This window comes from Labeo rohita, chromosome 23 (assembly GCF_022985175.1).
Source record: "Labeo rohita strain BAU-BD-2019 chromosome 23, IGBB_LRoh.1.0, whole genome shotgun sequence".
Taxonomy (NCBI): domain Eukaryota; kingdom Metazoa; phylum Chordata; class Actinopteri; order Cypriniformes; family Cyprinidae; genus Labeo; species Labeo rohita.
Genome location: NC_066891.1, coordinates 9293629 through 9311751, shown reverse-complemented (window position 1 = coordinate 9311751; position 18123 = coordinate 9293629). Strand labels below are relative to the sequence as shown.

At 35.9% G+C, this 18123-nt stretch overlaps 1 protein-coding gene across 1 annotated transcript; it reads right to left on the bottom strand.

Annotated features, from left to right (window-relative positions):
- Positions 1-582: 582 nt before the first annotated feature.
- Positions 583-16594, bottom strand: tfcp2 (transcription factor CP2). The gene is given in 18 exon segments (XM_051096628.1): positions 583-1816; positions 1930-1981; positions 5721-5863; positions 6262-6368; positions 7904-7994; positions 8255-8348; positions 8598-8639; positions 10228-10276; positions 10446-10534; positions 11034-11122; positions 11125-11143; positions 11300-11452; positions 11857-11963; positions 12103-12208; positions 12432-12508; positions 14908-15059; positions 15788-15997; positions 16296-16594. Coding segments are annotated over 17 exon segments (1530 nt in total). The 5' UTR covers positions 15910-15997; positions 16296-16594; the 3' UTR covers positions 583-1778.
- Between the last annotated feature and the right edge of the window lie 1529 nt (positions 16595-18123).

Genomic DNA, 18123 nt, shown 5'->3' with positions numbered 1-18123 from the left:
CTACTTCCATCTTTAACCAGTTGAGGTTGGTTTTAGCAGTTTTATTTATTTTTTTCATCAGATTAAACCAGTTGGCTGGTTTTTAGCTGGTCATCTGGTTTTAGCTGGTCATCCAGCCTGGTCTTAGCTGGTCACAGCTGGTCAGCAGGCTGGTTTAAAGGGGATTTGGCCACTTCCTTAGCTGGTCATGCTGGGAGACCAGCTGGAACAACCATCTCTTAGGCTGGTTTTAGCTGTTTTTTTCAAGCAGATTAAACCAGCCTAAAATGGTTGGTTGGTTTTAAGCTGGTCATCCAGCCTGGTCTTAGTTGGTCACAGCTGGTCAGCAGGCTGGTTTAGAGGGGTTTTGGACACTTTCTTAGCTGGTCATGCTGGGAGACCAGCTGGAACAACCAGCTAAAACTAGCTTGACCAGCCTAGGCTGGGAGACTAGCCAAAAGCAGCTACATCCCGCTTAAACCAACTAAGACCAGCCAACCATCTTAGGCTGGTTTTAGCAGTTTTTTTTCAGCACAGCTGTGAGGAACAATTGTGTGAGAGGAAAAACTTAATACAACATATAAAACAAAACAGCTTGTTTCAAGGTAAGTCATTTTAATCATTGCAATGACACGGTAAAGGGTCACAACAGACAATACCTCACGTCTTTACCAACTCGGTCTGGTTTGCGTCTAGCACTAACCACGGCTACCATTTCTCATGCAGTGCAAGATTTCTCCCCTTTACCCAACCTGAAAGATTAGTACATCAGTGGTCATATCCAAAAGGAAACAAACAGAAAGTAAAACATGATCTCTCTTATACCATAAAATAGTGCTCTGGCAAGTCTGACATTTGTAAAAACTATTCTAGTATATGCAACGATGAAAAAAACTAAAGGGGGGAGAGGTGTTAAGCACAATGTTATAAAAATAAAATATAAAGACGCACATATATAATGCCCACTGCTGCTGTTCAACCCCTGTCTGTAAAATAACGTACATTTGCAGCAACACTTAAAAAATCATCAGGGATCAAAGCTACAGAACCTAATATCATGCCCAACAGTCACAGTTGCGTCCACAAGGCTTAAGAAATCAACAATTAACATACGAAAAACAAATGATTCACGCAGCAATGCGTTAGTCAAGCTGCTCGCCGTGAACCTGCCAAAAAACTGAACTTGATAATAGTGGCAGTATAGAGCGAATTCCTTTCATTCAGTCCATCTCTAAACCGTTTCTGTAAAAATGAGGGGGACAATATGACAATGGGACTGCCTATGTTTTCCTCACAGGTGAGAGAACTGACGTTCATCATGAACAGAGGCAATTTCATAAGTGTCCTGGAAATCTCTGGGCCTACCATGGATCTCTGTGACATGGGACTCTAGCATATGCAGCTAAAATGCTCATGGGGCGACATCCAGGTAGACAACACCAAACAATACTGTAATTAACGCCAGCCAATTCTCTCTATTTGAAGTGGTAAGGCCGTAGCACATTATAAACTTCTTTTCTGGTTTAAAAAGGGAAACAAAGCAAATTGATGCATAGGAAGTTAGTAAAATAGAAATTTTGCAATGTAAATGGAAAGGGGTGGAAAAAGGCAGCACACACTCCATAGATAATACAATACAGGTTTCAAAATGGGTCAGGTGCCTTTTTTCCTTTTCCCATGATCGTTATTCCAAGCCAGACGATCTTCGGTAAGGTCCAGGAAGTGTGCAGGGAAGGGGCTGTGGGTTGAATCTTAAGAAAAACATAAGGGGCCTGTTCACTCCCCCTCATTCTTTGTTTTCACTTCAAAATGATGTGATAGCCATCGTTTGTTTCGGCTGCAAATTCAATCAAAAAGAGTGCAAGTTATAAAACAGAGAAGACCTGGAATCAAGGACGTGTGGGTTAAAACTAGTCAACACTTCAAAAAAAAAAACTGGCTTGCTCATACCTTTCATCGTGTCCAGGACAAAACACATCTCATCTTGAAAGTTCTGAATCATCTGTTTGAATGAGAACATAAAGATGAAGTCAGAAAAAGAGAGAATTAGAGATATTACGTATTTAAAAGGAAGCAGCGTCAGATCTTGTCTGCTGTATTGCGATAACATATTTTGACGTGGGTGTTTAACTCCAAAATGAATTTGTGCGAATAAATCATACACCACCAGAGAAAAGTCAGCTGGTTTTATGACATTTACTTTCCTAATGCATGTTCCTGGTCTTATTGTGCACATCACAACAACAATGGTTTTCATTTTTAACTCGCCGGCTTCTTATTTTTCAACCCTATTATTCAAACATCTAGCTTAATTCTGGTACATAATGTTCACTTTTCAAATCCAATCAATATTTAATTAAAAAGCGCTATATTTATTTTTTTTGACAGGAATGAAAATGAAGCTGGGAGGGACTGAAGTAGTGTTTATAATGGATTGCACTGTTGTTTAACAACACACAACTGTTTAGCTGACGAAACATCTTTCCGTACAAACTTCCAGTTGACATAAACTCCATAAAACAGCTTTGAAACTGTGAGTTGGCAAAAACTGTGATCTAGGACCTTCATACAGAGTCTATCCCTCACAGCCTTGTTTTCATCCACATTAAATTCAACATGCTGTCTAGCCTGACTAAGTTCTATTACTGACGGATAAAATCAAGTGCTGTCTGTTATTTTCCACACTAGAGCTTTTGGCACAAACCTTATTGCATTTGGTTTTGCAAACTTGGGTGCACAGTCCATGTGGACTTGAGTATGGTGCACAATTGGTATGAAAAGCAATCTGCTCTTATTTGTGTAAATGAACCGCTATTGATGATGGATTGATGACGACCGATACACTGCAAGCACAGCAGCAAATTCTGCAAGCTCTGCAGAAATGGCCTTTGGCGAGCAGCTCGCGTCTTTTGCAATGCATCTTCAGACCAAACAATCGAAACAAAGTGTGAAAATAGCTTTAAGCTTGCCCTCTATTAAGTAGCAATAGGGTTAATGGTGGACGGGGAAAATGGAGGGTCACAATCCTGGGATGACTATCATGCCTCATCGCTGTTGTGTCCTTGAGTAAACTACTGCCTTCTAGGGAGAGAGCCCAAAGAGACTACTTTAACACATGAGTGTGTTACAGGATGAATTATAAAGTTCAAGCAAGCAAATTTCAACAGTAAAGTGATCTTTGCCACTCAGGGAATATTCAGGTTGATGCAAGGAATTTTAAACAAATGTACAGTGGAGATCAAACTTAGAGAACAACCTATAATTTTCTAAATTTCACAGTCACTGTTTAGTCCTATTTGAAGTTATCCTAACAGGAGTAGGAAGGCAGTTTAAGCATATTTCATAAATTAATTGTATTCTGAAGCACAGTATAAAAAACTTCAATGAGATTTCCTTAATTATATGTTTCCTACATTATAATTTTCTCTGAGATTGCAAGATGGCAGGCCGCTCTAAGGTTACTAAAACCCTGCGACAGTTTGTCCAGATGAAGGCCAAAGGGACGACCCTTTCTGCCACTGCACGAGAAGTTGGTCATTCCAAATCTGTGATTTCTTGAATGTTGCAGCTTTACAATGACACTTATTCAAGTTCTCCAAAAAGGCTGGTCGTCCACGTAAAATAGATGAGAAGACAGAATAATGCAGAGACTCTCAATGGGGAAATCGGTTCAACACCGCAGCTGGAATTGCTTGCCAGCTCAGAGCAGAACAGGGTAAGAACCCGTCTCGGCAAATTTAAGAGAAGTCAGACTGAAAGTATTTATAGTTTGTTCTCTAATTTTGATCACCACTGAAAGTGAAGTCCCTAAACTAGGGGTTTTGAAAGCCACACTGCTTGACACAAAACATTTACGTGAAGAAATACGTAGGATTAAGTTAACATTTTAATAATTTTGCAACATGCCGATTTTAACAATGATATGATTTGTGACCCTGGACCACAAAACCAGTCGTAAGGGTCAACTTTTTTCTGAAATTGAGATTTATACATCATCTGAAAGCTGAATAAATAAGCTTTCCGTTAATGTATGGTTAGCATATTTAGAATATTTGGCCCGGATGTGAATATCTGGAACCTGAGGGTACAAGAAAAAAAAATTGCCTTTAAAGTTGTCCAAATTAAGTTCTTAGCAATGTATATTACTAATCAAAAATTAAGTTTTGATAATTACAGTAGGAAATTTACAAAATATATTCATTAAACATGATCTTTTTATTCTAGTATATATATCCTAATTATTTTTGGCATAAAAGGAAAATCGATAATTTTGACCTATACAATGTATTGTTTGCTATTGCTACAAATAAACCCGTGCTACTTAAGACTGGTTTTGTGGCCAGGGTCACATTTCATCTAATATAAATATATATATATATATATATATATATATATATATATATATAGTACTGTGCAAAAGTTTTAGGCCACTAGTATTTTCACCAGCAAAAAAAAATGGTTTAAAGTCAGTTATTTCTATCTTTTGCTGTAGTGTGTCAGTAAAAAAATATCGGTTTACATTTCCAAACATTCTGTTTGCCATTAATTGTAATAATCCAGTGAGATTTTTGTTTGCACAAGGAGTCTGACAACAGAACAAACTGAAACTGAAGTAAATCCAGAAGAACTGTGGCAACGTCTCCAAAATGCTTCAAGAGACCTACCTGCAAAACTACCTGAAAAATTTTGCGCAAGTGCACCTAGGGCAAAAGCTGCTGTAAACGCAAAGAATGGTCGCACCAAATGTTGATTTCATTTAGTTAATAGAAGGTAATTGATAAAGAAAATCCTCATTTTACAGCATTTTTACACAAGTGCCTAAAACTTTTAACAGTGCTGCAGCTTTGCAGGTAGGTTTCTTGAAGCATCCTGGAGACTTTGTCACAGTTCCTCTTAGTCTCTTATTGCTACTGCTGAAACCAACTAAGACCTCTTTCAGGGTCTGTCTTTCTTCTTATTATTAGTTTTAACTAATTATTAAAGACATCAGTATATTACCGTACTATAAAATAATAAAATTATAATTGACAAAAATGAAATTGTTTTACACTACAGGTATTTATATCTTAAAGGGATAGTTCATAAAAAATAAAAATTCTGTTGTCATTTACTCATCCTCAAGTTGTTTCGAACCTGTGTGAATTTCAACAGTTGTTGGTCACCACTGAATTCCATTGTTTTTTTTTATACTATGGAAGTCATCAACTGTTTGGCGACCCACATTCTTCAAATAATCTTCTTTTAATGTCATTATTGAGTAAACCATCCCTTTAAATAATTCATTTTCAAACATTCAAACCCTTAAAGCTTTTAACATTTCAAATCTTCAAGCTTTTATTTTGGGGAACACTGGTGAAATTCTTTGAAAATCTGTCTACAGAAATGATGGAAATTATGCAAATGTGTAAAAGCGAACTAAAAGCAGGCTTTCCAAAACTTGCAACAAAGCTGCACATGTGTACAGTACAGTGCCGCTCTTCACTCGCAAAAGACTATGCTTATTGATTTTAATCGTAGCCTTTGATAATTGCACTATATTAGCTAAATTGTGATTACTGTTTTATTTTCATTATTTGTACAGCCTCATTTGTTTACTTTAATTTTACATTTCATTTAACCAGCTTTTCATCGGCTCATAATCCTCCTGCAGTTCCTTTACGAATCCCTAGAGCTTCAAAATCCCCATTTGGAAAATTCTGGCCTAAACACTGAAGAAAAAGAAAGCCTGTGGAAGCCCTCACCTCATCACTGACTAACACATGGATACCAGTGGGCCCCTGCTTGAAGATCTGACTGATCTGGCGTGGAGAGATACTGAAGAGCTGAGCCAACTTTTCCGTCAATTCCACAGCTGTTAACTCCTCCAGATAGATAGCATGATACACTAAGAAGGGGGTAAAGAAACATGAGACCTTAACCAACAAATCACTGAAGAAAAAACAAAAACAAAAGGAAACACATCAAAATAACAAAGAAAACAAGAGTCACAAATGTGACATTAAAAAACTATTAAAAACCTATTTTTAATTCTCCCAAATTATTTGACCCCATTTACCACATCCCCTAGGTCTTATTGTGCATGATTCATAAGTGCACATTATTCAAAAGGAAAAAAGCATTGCTGCCTCTAAAAAGCTTTTCTATTTTGCTGACATAACCAGGACATGCAGGTAAGGAAAAATGATTACCTAATAACATCACAGCCTAACATTTAATTCCTACAAATACTTTGTGAACAAACGTAATCATGTTTGATCTTAATATACCTGATGTTAAACTTACCAAAGAAAGTGTTGCTAGACCCGTCTCCGTTCTCATGTTTCTGGTGCTGTTCACGAGCCTGTTGGGACTCCTGGCACACATAGATGGTAAGCCTTGGACGGACAACCCTATACAATGACATTCACATACACAGTATAAATACTGGTTCATAATATGTAAACATCGAAAGCAAGGCAAAACACAGAAACTGAGTCACGGTTCCCACAAAATATTAAAGGATTAGTTCACTTTCAGAGTAAATATTGCAGAGTAAATCAGCTGAAAAAAAGGTTTTTGAGGAAAACATTGCAGGATTTTTCTACATATAGTGGACTTCAATGGGGATCAACGGACTGAAGGTCTAAATTGCAGTGAAAAAGCTTCAAAGGGCTCTACACGATCCCAGCAGAGGAATAAGGGTCTTATATATAAATATAAATATATATATATATATATATATATATATATATATATATATATATATATATATATATATATTTTTTTTTTTTTTTTTTTTTTTTTTTTAAACCACAAGTGTCCGTCTTGCACCAGCTCGACTTCACGTATTACATAGACACGCTGGAAAGGTCACATGATGTAGGTGGAACTACCGATCCAGTGTTTACAAAGCGAACGTGCAAAGAAATTCAAACGTCCTTTACAAAAAAGGTAAAACAGCGATGTCTGATGATTTTGACGTTGGAGGAGAAACAGAGATGGAGTTTTTCCACCATACACTACCTTTTTAACCGCAGTACACTAGGTATCATGTAGAGCCCTTTGAAGCTGCATTGAAACTGCCATTTGGACCCTCACCCTCACCCATGTTTTCCCTCAAAAACCTTAATTTCTTTTTGACTGAAGAAAGAAAGACATGAACATCTTGGATGACATGGGGGTAAGTAAATTATTAGGAAATTTTAATTCAGGAGTCATCTAATCCTTTAAGCAGTACTACCATTTTGCAGCAATGGCTGCTGAAAATTTAGCTTTGCTATCACAGAAATAAATTCTATTTTAAAATGTAATACAACCGAAGACAGTTATTTTAAATTGTAATAATATTTAACGACATTACTGCTTTTACTGTATTTTTGATCTAGTAAATGCAGCTTTAGTAAGTATAAGACACTTCAGTGTGGGTTACATATATGTAATTGTTCCTCTGGCATCACTGAGATACTATTATTCATTTATTCTTTTCAAATTTTGTTCTAGTTTTTTTTTATATTTCTGATTTTGAAATTAATTGTAGTTAAGTATTGGTAATTTTGGTGTGTTCAGTCTTCTTTTTAGTTTTTTTTTTTTTTTTTTAACAATTTTATTTCAGTTAATGTTTAGTTTAAAGGAGAAGTCCACTTCCAAAACAAAGATTCAAACCGCATCTGGGATCATTTAAGCCTGCATTTAAACTGCATTTTGGAAGTTCAAAATCGGGCCACTATACCAGTCCATTATATGGAGAAAAATGCGTAAACGTTTTCCTCAAAAAACATAATTTCTTCACGACTGAAGAAAGGAAGACATGAACATCTTGGATGACAAGGGGGTGAGAACATTATACGTGAATCTTTGTTTTGGAAGTGGACTTCTCCTTTAACCCAACAAAAATTTTACGGTTTTAATTTTAGCTCCTTAAAATATCCCTGTAACAGACTCTTACCGTCCTTTGAGTGCATTAAATAGCCGAATACCATCAGCAGGTCCACAGATCTGGATGACATCCTCACGGGTCAGTTTTAGCAGATCGGCCCCTGAGTGACATCAAAGAACCATTAACACACTCACACTAGGATTTGTTCATACGATTCTAAAACTAACATGAAGTCAAGAGGTATATTACATTTTTCTGAGTAGATTATAATAAGAGAATGAGATTGGTGAGCATGTGGCATTTGAGTGAGAGTGATGTAAGGAATGGTGGGGCACTGTATGGTTGCTGAGTGAGCAAAGCCTGATGTGAGAGCTGTATGGAATGTGATGCACACTTATGTAAGCCCGATCGTCCCTTTACCCGAGAAGTTTGAGAAGAGACGGCAGAATGGTGAAAAACGGTTTCTATGGAGCCACTGCTGTGCTTCCTGTGGCGTTGCCGTTGGCAACAGATTCTGTTTGTTCGGGGGCAAAGAGAAAGGACAAAATAGGCCTTAGCACACTGACCATAAACTGATCATAATTAGTCTGTTTTTCCATTGAACAGTCCCTGTACTGAAGTCAGACACTCCCCCTTAAATTGTCCGGCCTGAGTTGAACCGAGCTTATTAACAGATTTAAGAAAACCTTTGCACACCAACCAAGTGTTACCTTTGGCAAATAAACATTTCAACATATTCAAATTAGCAAATAAATTCATGTACCTGATTGCTTTCACTGTCTCTTCTAAGTAGATGGCACGACAACTGTAAGGCAGAACGTCTCTCAGTTTTAAAATCTCAAATTTGTCTCGAGTGATATTATCTTGTTATGAGGAAGCATGTGGTGACTAACGGGGCTTATACGTTACAAATGGAAAAAAAACAAAAAAAACAATGGGCTAAAACCTCACATAACATCAGCCTATAAACTAATGCAATGCTTGAAGTAATTTTAGAAGTCTATCAGTCTATCAACATACAATCATAAGCATGAGGAAATCAAAATAGATTTGTTACAGAAAAAGGTGCCAAACCAAACGGTTATTGTAGATCAGCCTATAAAAGGCTTTTCATGTCCAATTTGGTACCTGTATCTATAAGACTACTGTTCAAAAGTGTGAGGTCAGTAAGTATATATATATATATTTTTTTTTTTTTGAAAAAAAAAAAAAAACAATTTATTATGCTCAACAAGGCTTCATTTAAAATACATTAAAAACAAATTATATTTCACAATATTTCTACTTCAAATAACTTTTGTCGTCACTGATAAATATTTTTTTATTCTTTGATAAATTGTCTTTACAGCCACTTTTGATCAATTTAAGGTATCCTTACTTAATGAATGTATTGATTTCCACTGGAAAAAAAACTAACTTAGCCTAAACTTTTGAACAGTAGTGTATATGTACTTTTAACAAATTATGTAAGGGCTGGGCAGCATGATATATACATATATAATGTGTAACAGTAGAAAATGTGTTAACCCTCTGATAATGTTATGTTATAGTATTTCTGTAGCATGCTTTAAGTAAGAAAACCCCCCCAACAAAAAAAACACCTGAAGTACACTGCATTAGTACATTTAATCTACTGGACCAATTTAACATATTTGTGTATATATAATATTTATATTTAAATATATTAAATGTAAATTATATTAAACAAATATAAAATAAACATTTTTGGGTTGCATTTTCAGCAAACAATAACTAATATTTAGGTCATACTGCTCACCCCAACCCATGCTATATTATAAACTATTAGTTCTAATAAAAAAAAAGCTACAAAGGGCAACATACATTCTGAAATGTGCTAATGAACATGCAAAGCAACAAAAAAAAGCCTTTTACAGCTATTTTGTTTTTATAATAGCAGCTGCAACGATATGAATGAAAACAAAGGGTCTTTGCACTACTGTAGTTCTCCTGACATTATTAATGTATTATGGAAGCATGGAGCATGCCTTACACACACAAACACACACACACTATACTGAAGAGTGGCTATAAACCATTCCATTTCCAGTACATCTCAACTACTTAACTAGTTAAGATCAGTTAAGAACTAAATCTCACACAAATGCAAATGGAACACAGATAAATTTGCTTGTACAAATGTAGAATGCATAAATGTTGTAAGAGAAGAAACACACAAGAGAACACTGGAATGAATCTATCAAAGACCATGTCTCAGTGTCTAAGTGCCAGGTAGTTTGCCTTTCATATCTCAAATGTACATATATGGACAGAGTGATGCTGATCCTAGAATGTCACTAGAAACGTTTAATGATTAATGTTACTGAGAGCAGTGGATCTCAAATATGAGAGAAGATAAACACAGACACACTTACATCTGCTAACTGTGCCACAGGCTCCGGCTGGTGATTGGGTGAACCATTTCTGCAAGACAAAACCATTAGCCATTAGATGCAAGTAAATGCGGTTCCAAAGAAGACAAATGTTTGCATAGTCTTTAATTGAAATATAATGAATTGCTCTGTTTCCTATTCAATATTATATTTAGCTTCAAGATTATAAAGCTCAGACAGCGTTGATCAATGTTTCCTACCCCTCATTTACAGGAAAGCTGTTGTGGGTGCTGTTGAAACCTGGTGATGGAGAATTGTTGACATATGTAGCCTCAGGCCATGGAGAGCACTGGATAAATACAAAACATAATATATCATCATATATTAAAATCAAGTTAAAAAATGTTAAAATAATAATAAAATCTAATTATTTTTTAGAGATAAATTCAGTAATTTCATGTAAATATTCATATCAAACCCATGCTTTCCAGACAATGGAGAGAACAGAATCAATATAACACACACCAAATATTATCACATGTCAAATATAAAGTTAAAAGACAAAATGTGACTCAGTCTTTAACATTTGAATCAAATATTCAATAATTGTATCTCAGCCAAATATTATCAACAAACCAAATCATAAAGTTAAAAGCTTCCGGATGGAAATGTGAAAAAAAAAAAAAAAAAAAAAAAAAAAAGACCCTTATAAATGGTTTTGTAGTCCAGGGTCACAAATATAATATAAATGTTATATTACAAAAATCTCTAATATTGGAAAAACAAATTCAAAGATTATTTTAACTATTCATGTCACACCCATGCTTTCCAAGGAAGCAGATACACACCTCAGTGAGAATGGTGGTTTCATATGAAGGCTGGTATTTCTCCTTTTCCTGCGGCGCTCGTTTCTCCATTTTTTCTCTGTCTGTTTTTGCTTTCTGTCCGCACCTTTAGGCTAAAAACAAAACAAACCTTGTATTAGCATCTAATATGAAAACCTGGTTCCAGCTGCAAGACTGCCCAAAAATCATGCTGCACTAATGAAACAGTACTTGCACTGAAACGTGCATTGTCACATTGTAAATGTTTATCAATGGAGGCCTCAGCCCACCTTAAAAACTTTGATTTGGCAGCTGGCAGAGTGCAGATGCTCGGTGTACTCCCCTGCCTCGTTTTCCTTGAAAGTGTCGATTTGAATACGGAACGGCACTCCCTTCTCTCCTCCATGCTTACGCATAGTGAACTCTGTGCTTATACAATGGACCTAATCAAAGAGGACAATAAGCAACAGTGAATGATATTAAAAAGACACAGAAAACTGTCTTTGTCAATGGAATCCAGAGTTGATTCAGACCCTATAGGCTTCGACACAGTTGAAACATTCCTCAAAATATCTTCTTTTGTGTTCTGTACAAAGAAAGTCATGCAGGTTTGTAATAACATGAGGGTGAGTAAATTATGACAATTTTCATTTTTTGATGCACTATCCAAAACCCATCCTAATGAGGAGGTCAAAGGTGAGCTGTCAAAATACATACAGTGTGTATCAGTGGACAAATTAAACACACACATACACAAACACGAAACCTCATGTTGGGATTTTTTAGGGCTCCACTCACAGTGTATGGGAAAGTTGTTCTTGAAGTCAGCAAAAGCAGTCTATGATACCTGAATAAACACAGAGGTCCTTTTCGAGGGGTCCCAGAGGAACTCCACAGTGTTGAGCTGTGTAGGGTTTGCCCTGGGATCGACCACCCCTACCGACATCGGGATATCTGAGGATTTCATTGCAAGCATGTTATTAATGTCTAATACAGTCCTGCATTTTCACAACACTGACATCTTATCTTATCTTTAAGTGCCGATTATTCACTGATTTTTTACTTTCAGTTAGCAACGGCTTACAGTATTTACCTAAATCAAGGATTCTGTCTCCCGGCCTGTTCCAGCGCCAGCCCTCCAGCTGCTGGTGTTCAGTGTACTGAAGGCGGCGATCATGAAACACGACACGGATGATGCTCTGCAGGGAGAAACCACAAGAAAAGCAGTGGTAGAGATAAACCACAGATAGTCACAAAAAGCACATATGATGCAAGCTCTCTTCAGACATAAAACAGCACGATTAACCAGGACACTTAAAGGATTCTCAACAGCTGAAGTGATTCAGTCCTGATGCAAGCATAATCTGTATGTAGGAAGCATGAATTACGGAGGATGTGAAAAAACAGCCAGCAAATTCTCACCTTCACCATTTTACCATTGATCTCAGGAAGCTCCCCCATTTTTCGATTGTCCAGCATTCGAATCTCATAAGACTGTCCTGCAGTCGAGGGGGGAAAAATTTTTTAGCAATACCAGTAAAAACATTTTTACATCTGTTTGTTGTTATTGCGTGGCTTATTATGTTTCCTTGTGTAGAATGGAATGGAATAGTTTATGGAAACATTCCATCATGATGGAAGGTTGGAAGCTCTTACCTATCATGCATCAATGGGAATGGACAAAATAAAATAAATAATTTGATTTTAAACAGAACACTCTTTCCCATACAATGAATGTGAATTTGGACAGACGGTGTTAAGATATGGACCACAAAACCATGTATGTGGTGTAAAGGGTCATTTTTTTTAAAATTGAGATTTATACATCATCTGAAGGCTGAATGAATATAATTATTTGACAATCTGAAATCCGAGGGTCCAAAAAAAAAAAAAAAAAAAAAAAAAACTGAACATATTGAGAAAATAACCTATATCAAGTTTTGATATATTTACAGTAGGAAATTTACAAAATTTCTTCATGGAACATCTCTACTTAATATCTTAATGATTTTTAGCAAAAAAGAAAAAAAAAATTGGACCCATACAATGTATTTTTAGTAATTGCTACAAATATATCTGCGTTACTTATGACTGGTTTGGTGGTCCAGGGTCACATATAAATATACAACCGTTCAAAAGTTTGTGGTCAGCAATGTTTTTATTTGAAAAAAAGTGCAGGCTGCATGTTTTTGAACAAAAATACAGTATTAAATTAAGCGTTTTATATATTACTATTTTTAAAAGTCATTTATTTCTGTCATTGCAAAGCTGAATTTTCAGCAGCAATTAATTAAAAATTATTCTAATATGCTGATTTGCTGCTCAATAAATATTTCTTATTATTATCAATGTTGCTTAAAGGAGAAGTCCACTTCCAAAACAAAGATTCACATATAATGTACTCACCCCCCATCATCCAAGATGTTCATGTCTTTCTTTCTTTATTCATAAAGTAATTATGTTTTTTGAGGAAACATTTCTGCATTTTTCTCCATATAATGGACTGATATGGTGCCCCGATTTTGAACTTCCAAAACGCAGTTTAAATGCGGCTTCAAGCGATCCCAAATGCAGTTGTGAACGATCCCAGCTGAGGAAGAAGGTTCTTATCTAGCGAAACGATCGGTTATTTTCATTAAAAAAAAAAACACACAATTTAAATACTTTTTAATCTCAAACGCTCATCTTGCCTTTTTCTCCCTGAACTCTGTGTATTGACTGACTCAGACAGTTAGGGTATGTCAAAAAAAAAAAATCCAATCATGTTTTCTCTCTTAACTTCAAAAATCATTTTAAAATCATCCTACATCACTGCAGAAGTACTGACACAGTCTTTGCAAAGTGAACATGCAAAGAAGATCAAACACCCTTAACAAAAAAGGTAAAAAGTGATATTGGACGATTTCGAAGTTGAGGGAGAACATGAGATGGGAGTTTTTCAACATACCTTAACTGTCATGAACCGGAACAAAAACAGTTCAGGCAGAGTGAGACAAGACGAGCGTTTGACATTAAGAAGTATAAAAATTTTATTATTTTTATTAAAATAACCGATCGTTACGCTAGATAAGACCCTTTTTTCTCGGCTGGGATCCTTTGAGGGTTTGGGATCGTTTGAAACCGCATTTAAACTGCATTTTGGAAGTTCAAAATCGGGGCACGATATGAGTCTATTAGATCGAGAAAAAATGCAGAAATGTTTTCCTCAAAAACAAATTCTTTACGACTGAAGAAAGAAAGACAGGAACATCTTGGATGATAAGTGGGTGAGTACATTATACGTGAATCTTTGTTTTGGAAGTGGACTTCTCCTTTAATATTTCTGTGAAAAAGTTTTTTTTTTTTTTTTTCAGGATTCTTTGAACAATAGAAAGTTCAAAAGAACAGCATTTTTTTGAAATAGAAATCTTTTGTAACATTATAAATTTCTTCACTGCCATTTTTGATCAGTTTAATGCATCCTTGCTGAATAAAAAAAATGTCTTTGTTAAAAACAAATGCTTATCTAACCCACAAATTTTAAATGGTAGTGTATTTTTCAAGTTTTCAGAAACACAAACCCTTTTAACTCAATTTGTCTGTTTTAATAAACTATTAACATGAGCAATGTCTGTGTATTGCACTATAAAATTTTATTTTGTATTTTTCTAAGTAACAAAGCTTATTGGAGCACATTTTTCAAGAAAGTACAATTTCAGTTTGTCTACTACTAAACTTCATGTTTAATTCAGTGCCTCACGTGCTGCTTCTTTGTAACTGCGAAATTTTGCAAAATACTAGTAATTACTGAGTCAAAATTGTTTCTATACAATTTTTTCAGTCTAATAGATTTATATTGACATTCAATGTAAAGCTAAGGAAATTTTTGATGTTTTTCAGCCAGTGTTGCTGAACAGACCTTGATTGAGGTAGGTGAGCGTCTCATCATGTAGTTTGACGGCAGGAGAGGTGGCGGCACACAGTACGTACTGGAAAGGAAGGATCTTATTGTCACTTTCCGGAGGTAAATTCGACTCCTCCTGCTTAAAGATTGGGAGAGCTAGCACATCACTGCAAAACAACAAGAGAAATATATATATATAATTTTGGCATTTGATCTTTACAATGCAGCAACAAGCTCAACAGACATTTCCAATGCTACAGAAACATCTGGGAGCAAATCACCACAGATGGCAAAGCAGGACTGGAACATGTGGTTTATAACAGACAACTATTTTGTTACCTGGAGACCAACTAATGAGGCTAGACAGAGTGACTCTATCTGCCTATCAACATGGAAATGCATTTTACTTGAACCATTTAAAATTAAAGATATTTGTTTAATAAACTAGTAGAACAAAATATAAGATGCAGACTGCAGTCATGTCATACAGAATTAATTTGACAGTAAATTAAAACTACTTCAAACCCTAAATATTTAATAAAACACTACACATGATAACATCAGCACAGACGGATTTAACGGTTAATTTTCTGCACAACAGTTATGGAAGGGAATACAAGATACAGACTGTGCCTCTCCGGAAGGTCAGACACAAAATGTGCCAAAACACATTCATCATGACATTTCAAACAGCCCAGCAGAAGTAGTTGGCACAGACATGGTAAGCATGTTAAACAGATTAAACAACACTTCTCAATATGGTAAAAATGCAAGTCAGCCAAACATACAGTATTTTAAAGAGCTAAAATTGAACAAAAGATGACATTTATTAAGCCTCACAGGCGTCAGAACACACCAAAAATAATTTCAAATGTAAAAAAAAAAGTTTTCTCACCTCATGCTGTAAGCACCAGCTCCAAGCTCTTGCCCGATCCCTGACAGACTGGCATCAAAGTCCTGGACAAGACCAGACTCAATCACCTCATCGGCCAGAGGTAGTTTCAGAGCCCAAGCCATGACTTTAGACGTCTAATTCAAGTGAACTTAGGAGCAAATCAGTCTTGACAGTCTCCCTTTGGATTTAGGGATGATCACAGACACTTGTCTAAAGAAAGAGAGGAAAACATGGATTAGGTGGATTATGTATTTATTATTATGGTAGACAATATTCCTTCTAAACTAGAAAATACATTAACTTAGTTTAAGAAAGATACGATAAATGTGACAGAAAATTGCATCACAAATCGGCAAAATGACTTCAAATTCAGAGGCAGGTACAGACCTACACATGACAAGCACATTTATTACATTACATAACTCAAATGGGGGTAAAAACTAACAGATATCGTTTACAAATAAATAGTTTGTTTTATCACAAATTGCATAATAAGAGTGTAAATTACCTCTGACAGCAGTCAGATAAAGAATGCGGTAAAGCTCATCGTTTCACGCCATTTTTCCACCCATCGTCCTTCTTTTGGCAAGACAACTTCGTTTTGCTCGAAAGAAGAGTAATTTCTTTCACCAGTCGCTGTAAAAAGTGACGACGCTGCGAGAAATTCGAGGAAAATTTATAGGATGAAGATAGGATGGATTTTGATTGAATAAATGTCTTAGGTATAATATTACATGTTTGTTTATCTGTTCTACTCTGTAGAAATTGCCGTAATATCCGCAGTAGCCTTCCTCACTAACGGCTGGAACAGTGAACGGCTCAAGTGTACTAGCGACCCCAATCGACACGGAGGTGAATTGCCTTTTTTTCATGACAACAAACAGCCAGAGACGGAACAGCGGACTCGTTAAGAAAAATATAACAAACACAAAGCATACTATTAATAAAACAATTCATAATTTAATAATAAAATATGTAATACATATATTTTTAAAGGCTAACAACATTAGAAACAATGTCCACCATAGAGTGGGCGCAGCAAATTATATGTTAAATTTTATGTGCAACCCTGCTGAAAAAAACAGCATATGCTGGTAGGCATGTTTTGATGCTGGGATGCTAGTTAGGTATGTTTTGGTGCTGGTTTAAGCTGGTCCTTTGCTGGTTTATGCTGGTCCTTGACCAGCAACATCACCAGCATAAACCAGCTTAAACCAGCACCAAAACATACCTAACCAGCATATGCTGTTTTTTTCACCAGGGAAGGCTTCCGTTCTATTTTTAGCTGTACAAAACAGCTCGTTTTGCTGTTTGATATTGCAAACTGTTGTGTCCTACCATATATTTTTAATGTATCATCTTAATTCTGAACACAGTGGTTTGTAGTGTAAACGGTTTTACCTTTTACTGCACTTTGTTATTCTCACCACAGTGGCTAATGACCTGGAAGTCTCACACATTCACAGACATTTTAATTATTATAAATTATACCTTCGTTTGCTCTGCTAGAACCCCTGTGTAAATTTAAGATGGACTTTATATATTCGCTAAAAATCACTCAACTGAACAAATTCACTAAAATTTCACTAAAAAGTGTACAAATGTTTGGACTCACTAGCCTATATATTCTGTTAGAATACCAGTTATTACAACAATAAAACTGTAACTTGACATGAGTGACCGGTGTTGGGGGTAATGTATTACAAGTGACATGAGTTACGTAATCAGATTACTTTTTTTAACTAGTAAAGTAACGCATTACTTTTTATTTACAAGAAAATATCTGAGTTACTTTCCCTGCTGAAAAAAAAAACAGCTAAAACCAGCCTGGTTGGCTGGTCTTAGCTGGTTTAAGCTGGAAATAGCTGGTTTTAGCTGGTCTCCCAGCCTGGCCAGCTAAGGAAGTAGCCAAAACCCCTCTAAAACCAGCCTGCTGATCAGCTATGACCAGCTAAAACCAGCCAACCAGCTTAGGCTGGTTTTAGCTGTTTTTTCAGCAGGGTTGTTTTCCTATTTATTAACTGACAAGTCTCCTGTCCCCGTGTTGAGAGAAATCGGGAGTAAGTACAGAGGCGTTGTGTTGTTTATGCTGTGAAACAGAGAAATGCAAACTCAGAATATGACGCAAACCTGCAATAATTAACTGTTAAATAACACAAATACCTTTTATGTATTTAATCCAATTTTATTAAGCGTTGTCTTTGCTGCTGACGTTTGATGATCCATTTTAACCATACTAAATAAGCAAAAATTACTTCAGATTAACTAACATTTTTTATTGCTGAACTGAGTGTTGAACTTTCGTCTCCTACGTTCTACTGTATAGACATAAATTT